This window comes from Alligator sinensis, unplaced genomic scaffold (genome assembly GCF_000455745.1).
Source record: "Alligator sinensis unplaced genomic scaffold, ASM45574v1 scaffold291_1, whole genome shotgun sequence".
NCBI lineage: Eukaryota > Metazoa > Chordata > Crocodylia > Alligatoridae > Alligator > Alligator sinensis.
The window spans coordinates 414,410-420,409 of NW_005842391.1; the positions used below are offsets into that span (position 1 = coordinate 414,410).

Genomic DNA, 6,000 nt, shown 5'->3' on the forward strand with positions numbered 1-6,000 from the left:
AGTAATTACTCCTCTGATAGAAAATAAAAGATCAACAACCATCAATAGCAATTACTTAGACGCAAAAAACAATTTACAGACTTTTCAGATGGAAATTCAACATGTAGCCATACAATTGTTCAACAAGGAAGTTGCACTGTATAATCAGAACAGGAATTGAATTAACATATGATAATTCCTCCCTTCAATATCTATTTAAAGTGAGAGAAATTAATGTTTGAATAATTTTCCACAAAAACAGTTTACCTTCTTTGGTAAAGTAAGGTCATGAGAGCTGTCACTATAGCCAATAGCAGTAAAGAGTTTAGCCTTTTCCTCTGGTGTCATTAGTTCATCAATAGCTTAAACAAAAAACAAAAACAAAAAAAAAGGATTCAAATTTTCATCAATAGTTATAAATCAATAAAGTGGAAGTAAATGAAATTTAACCTGCATTATTTAACACCATATTCTACTGGAGGTTTAGCTCTACTAGGACTCACAAAATGGTCTTGTGCAACCTTACTTATAGTGAAATCCAAACAACAATATGGTCTACAACAGACACACTAACATTCTTTACACCTACTTTAGCTCCCCAAAACCTCGCCTGCTCAGGGTACCATTCTACTACTTAGCATGAAAAAGACACAAGACTAATCCCTAGCCCAGAGTGCCATTAGAAAATACATATTTGTTAGGCTTCAGTAAAAGCTTAAAACATACTTTCAGGAACTGATGATTCTTCATCTTCCTTTTTTCTAGATTCCTTCTTACCCCACAGCCCACTAAACCATCCTCCACCTTTCTTCTCTACATCAGTGGATTTCTTCTTCAGCAATTTTTGCCCTGATCTTAGCACCTGTAGGCCAAAGATATTGCAAGCATTACGAGAGTTAAACATGAGGCAAAGGTATATCAAAATGGGTTCTTTCAATAATGAGAGCAGCTACATTCTAACAGAATTAAGTGTTTGAGCCTTTATATTTCAAAAGGGCAAAAAAGTTTATTCCACAAGATCTTTAATCTGTACTGAGCTCTTATTTCCTTCATAGTTTAACTGCCAAAATAAATTAAGGAGAGAAATACAAGAGTGGCACAGAGAAGATGCAGTCTTAAATTACACAGTCACTTGACAGGTTAGCTCAGAGTACTCTGGCATTTCAGCTTCTTTCATTCATGTATTTAATGCTTCCCCTCTCAAGCACCAAAATTCTACAGAAACATTTTGAGTTTAAAGTGTTTGACTAAATTCTTAGGAGTTGTCAAACAGGAATCAAATTAAAGGGTTATTTAATTCTGAAGATACTCTAGGCACATGGAAGTCCCCTGGGACAAAAGAACCGGCCACAGCCTAAGTTCCTGCAAGACTGAATGTCAGGAGTCAGGTAACTACCTAAATCTCTTCGTGGGGAACCAAAAACCTAGCTACAATCACAAGGTAAACAAACAAAGCAGATATGGGGGATTTATGAAGAGATGCCAGGAGCCAAAATACATCGGGGCTCAAAGGCCCTGTTTTAGTTACAAAGCAGAGACAGTAAGCAGCATGCATGCCAGAGGCACTGAAAAGGTACTTGATTCAAGTAGTTTGTCACTCTCAAGCACACATTGGGCCAGAGTGATGCAACCCATAATATATGCTCACTGTGCAAGTGGGAGAGTGCTATCAGACCTGTAACAAAGCATTAAGTGGATCCGTTTCTGCAGTGTCACTGTGAGACTTAACTCCATCCATGAAATCCAAAAGGGGAGGAGTTCTCCAAGGTCAAGTTCCCACAGATTCTTCCAAACCCTGGTTGAGCAAGGAAGCCCAAACCAACAGAAGATCAACTGGGTGTGGAAGGAAGTGAGCTAGAAATTTCTGTTACTGAAAGCAGTTATTCCCCATCAATTACTCTCTCAGAAATGGTTTTGAGTTAGGACAGTACATCTAATTTGAAGTCAAATATTTTCATGAGGGATTTTATAACAAATAGCTGGATTTTACAGAAACACAGGACTGGAAGGGGCTCTTGGGCCATAGTGCTGTCTCCATCACTTGCAAACAATGATTTGCCCAAGAAATCCCCAAAACCACCTCTACAAACCTTGACACACAAATACAAGACAAACCCATGCCAATAAGAATTTCCTTGAACATGCAATTAATAAAAACAGGTAAGGGAAGGCACTCCCATTACCTTGCTACTTCAGTAATAAATAAGTGGTTAATATATACTCCGAGAATCCTAATAAGACCATGTCCCATGATACAAACGAAGGCAAAAATTCCCTAGGGTCCTTGCTATCTAACCTAGCAAAAAGATTCCTACAGTGATCCTGAGAACAAGAACCCCTAGCCAAGAACCTTTGGGTCCGAGGAACACTGGCGGCACATCCTAGTCAAATACCTCAACCTTATCTGTGGCCTACATCCTAGTACTGGGGCCTATATCCTAATGCAGAGGAAAACCGCAACTTTCATAAGAGGAATTTAAAATCGTTTCTGCCCCCTACAAGCAACTCGCAAAAAGCCCTGAAACATAGGCTTACAGCTTAATGGAGTTCATTATAAATTGTTTATTCCACTCATCAGAGCAGATATGCAAGAGCTACAGAGAAGATCGGGAAGTTCTCTCTCTCCAGTTTGCTTCTATGATTCTGAAGTCAAGACTAAATAAACACTTTCCTGGAAGTTAAACACAAACTATTTCAGTCAGTCACCAATATTTAGCAGCTTGTATCCGATACCTCAGCGTGTGCTTGTTGTCTTGCTAAAACTATGTTGAAAACATCAAGGGATTTTTCTAGATCCTGCAAAACAAAAACAAAATCTCTGTTGTACTGCAGAATAAATTAATTTAAGAATTTTTTTTAAAAGCTTATTATAACACCTACAAATACTTTAAAACTTTATACTGAAGGTTAGTTTCTAGTCTATGCACAACCCTCCCCCCCAACATTTTTATAATAGGAAGCTTTCAGTTGAAGCACAGAATGCATCTCTCTTTTTGTTTTGTTTTAAGTCTTGAAAATAGATGCTTTAGACCAGGTCTGGTAGGCAGATCTGGCCTGTGGAGCATCTTGAGGCGCTAAGCATTCTGGAGTGGGGAGAACATGGATGGGACCTGCTACCAAAATCCAGGGTAGAGTCCCACTGGAAACGTGTTTTGGCAGTTTCTGAGGCAAACAGCAGTTGCATTAACCCGCCAGGGCTCCATGACATTGCTTGCTCCATGACCCAAGCAATATACCATATTTGTTGAAATCTAACATGAGATTGCCAGTCAGCATATTGGGGGAGGGGAGTGGAACTTGTCTTAGATCTGTGTATGAAGTGAAGGGGTTATGGGGCAGGTGGCTGCTGCAACCAACTGGCCCTGAGCCCAGATTGGGGTCAGAGTCAGATCCACAGCAGTCTCCTGCCCCCCTCCCACCTCCACTTACTGTCAGACACAGCTCTGCTCCAGCTGGGTTACCTCCCTGGAAGTGAGCACATTGAAACCTCAGGCTCCTGCCTGGTGAGAGCTGTATCAACACTGCTGTGTGCTTCTGTGGCAGCAGCTATTCTACATGCTGTGCTCTGGAGAGGGCACAGAGCCTGAACATCTGACAGTAATGGGGGGAGGAACAGAAGAAAGAAGCAGAGGCTTCAAGGAGCAAGACAGAAGGAGCAGAGGACTAAGGAGTGAGGGAGGACACAGATGGCAGAAAAGGGAGGAAAGGGGACAGAGGGCAAGGGAACCACCTGACCATTCTCCCCCACCCCAGCATGGTTTTTCCTGCTATAGCGCCGGGGAGGGGGACCCTAAATCTAAAGGCAACTCTCTCCAATACTTAGATTCTATGCCTGAATCATTGTAACAAAAATTAAAAATTTTCCATATATAGAATCAAACTATTTCGGGGGGGTGTCTCCTAAACTCAAGGTCATCTTAGATTTAAGTAAATACTGCATGCACAATACACATACATACCTGCACATGTAGTATTTACTCAAATCTAAGCCAACCTTGAATTTAAGACACCCACCCACAAGTAATTGGATATTTTCTTCACTGCAATAGTTCATTGCAAAAAAGAAATATGGCAGGGAACAGTAACTGCTTTCTAATAATCCTTTTTTGCACTTCACTAAGTTCATTCAACAGTTGATATCCAAATTTGTAAAGCAGGAACTTAAACAACTAAAGAAAATGATGTGTGAACTAAATTTTCAGGTGTAGTGCAGGAGGAAGGGCAAATAAGGATTCTCATATTTTGGAGAAAAATTACACTACATTCCCCAGGGCTCTTGGTGCACTGTGGGCAACTGTCAACCTTAAGTTTTAGCATACTGAGTTTAAAGCCATGTGGGGGAGTAGGTGTCGACTTGCTTGTCCCCTCAGGCCAGATATAGACCATGGGACTCCTTCACCAGCTCACCTCCAGTTGCAAAACAAGCGATATGTCAGGGAACCCTGGAGGGGTTAACACACTTGACCCACAACTGCCAAAACATCCCCAGTGGAGCTCCCTACCCTGTATTTTGTCAGCAGACCCCGTCTTCACTCACCACACTCCAGTATTCCCTGCCCCTCAATCTGCTTCATGGGCTAAGTGACAGTTCTGCAAGTCAGATCTGCTCATCAGATATGCTTTAAGCATGTTTTCAATGCTTTAAAAAGGTATGTGCATACTATGCTGAAATTGAAAGATTTCCAGTTTAAGTGGCAAGAACTACAACAGTTAACAAGCTTTCCACTGATCCCATATTTAAAGTTCCACATTTGAAACATGAGTGTGCTTGAGCACACAGAAAAAACAAAATGCCATGACAACTCTGTTTTAAGAGAAAGCAATATACATAAGAGCCATAAAAACACAAAGCCTAGCCCTTTGCTTTGTTACACCCATTTTGAAGGGGAGAATCATCATGAGGCCCATGTCATTTTTTATATATAAAACAGGTGAAAGTTATTACAAAATACAGCCAAGGTAGAATTAAAAAAAAAAAAAAAAATGCCCAATAGGAAACGAAGTAGTTTTTCCCCTTGTTATTACAGTCCAGCAATTAATGTTAACAAGCAAATATTTTTTCTACCAGGTTGATAATAATTTACCATACTGATTTGCCAGAGGGATATTACAAAAGAAAAAAAACCCCAAAAAAACAGACCAACCCTCTGAAGTAAAATACAAGCATGTTTATTGCACTAATAAATGCACTACCATAGTAACCTCACGTACCTGAATTTGCCTTTGCGTTTCTTCTAACAGTTTGCTCTGCGTTAATTTGTTCTTGAACACGTTTTTGTAACTCTTCAGAAGCTGCCTATGATGTCTTATGTTACTCCATGACCACATACGAGTGTATCTTTTGATATGAACTTCAAGAATGCTATTACCTGCATATTTCCACCTATAAAAATGTCATTTGCATTATTTCTAGTTGTATTTTAAAATACAATTGAAAATTAAACAGTAAAGAAAACAGTACATCAAGGTTTGATAGTTTTATTGATAAATCACCCAAGTAATTGCCCTAAAAGACACGTAATGAATGTTTCTAACACGTTACAACTTACAAAATTAAATAGAAGGGGGAAAAAAATAAAAAGTAGTGGCTTAATTTTCTAAAAGTACTGCAGTTCTCATTTGCTTTAGGGTGCTTAACTTCCTATAGCTACCAGCCAATAAAGTTAATAGCTACTGAACAAAAAAAGTTTTTACAACAGAGCAGTTTGGTTTATGTTCCAAAAGCAGATTGAATAAGATTACCAAGGACCAAGTGCAAATTTACCCATGTCATCACAACAGCATTACACAAAAAAAAAAAAAAGAAAGAAAGAAAGAATGGAGCAATGTTCTGCAAGTTGACTGAAATGTACTGGTATACAGGTTTAGGAAAGCTTGCATAAAGCACACTGAAAGCAACTGAACTAGAAGGTCATTGACATTATGACAAACAGCTCATCACTGAAGCAACAGAAATCACTACAGCAAGTTACTATGACTTCTATGTAGCTTCCAGTTGCAAGCGGAGCTGACTGAAAGAGT

At 39.4% G+C, this 6,000-nt stretch overlaps 1 protein-coding gene across 5 annotated transcripts in view; it reads right to left on the bottom strand.

Annotated features, from left to right (window-relative positions):
• VPS13C (vacuolar protein sorting 13 homolog C) overlaps positions 1 to 6,000 on the bottom strand; it is a 157,803-nt gene that overhangs the window by 107,693 nt on the left and 44,110 nt on the right. For all 5 annotated transcript variants that reach the window (XR_003095490.1, XM_014522744.2, XM_025211176.1 and 2 more), the window contains 4 exons: positions 5,191 to 5,362; positions 2,713 to 2,775; positions 706 to 841; positions 247 to 341 (listed from right to left, as the gene is read on the bottom strand). Coding sequence is in view for 4 of the 5 variants with exons in the window: in XM_014522744.2 (XP_014378230.1) it covers positions 247 to 341; positions 706 to 841; positions 2,713 to 2,775; positions 5,191 to 5,362 (466 nt within the window). In the remaining variant the exon portion in view is untranslated. The remainder of the gene's footprint in view (positions 1 to 246; positions 342 to 705; positions 842 to 2,712; positions 2,776 to 5,190; positions 5,363 to 6,000) is intronic.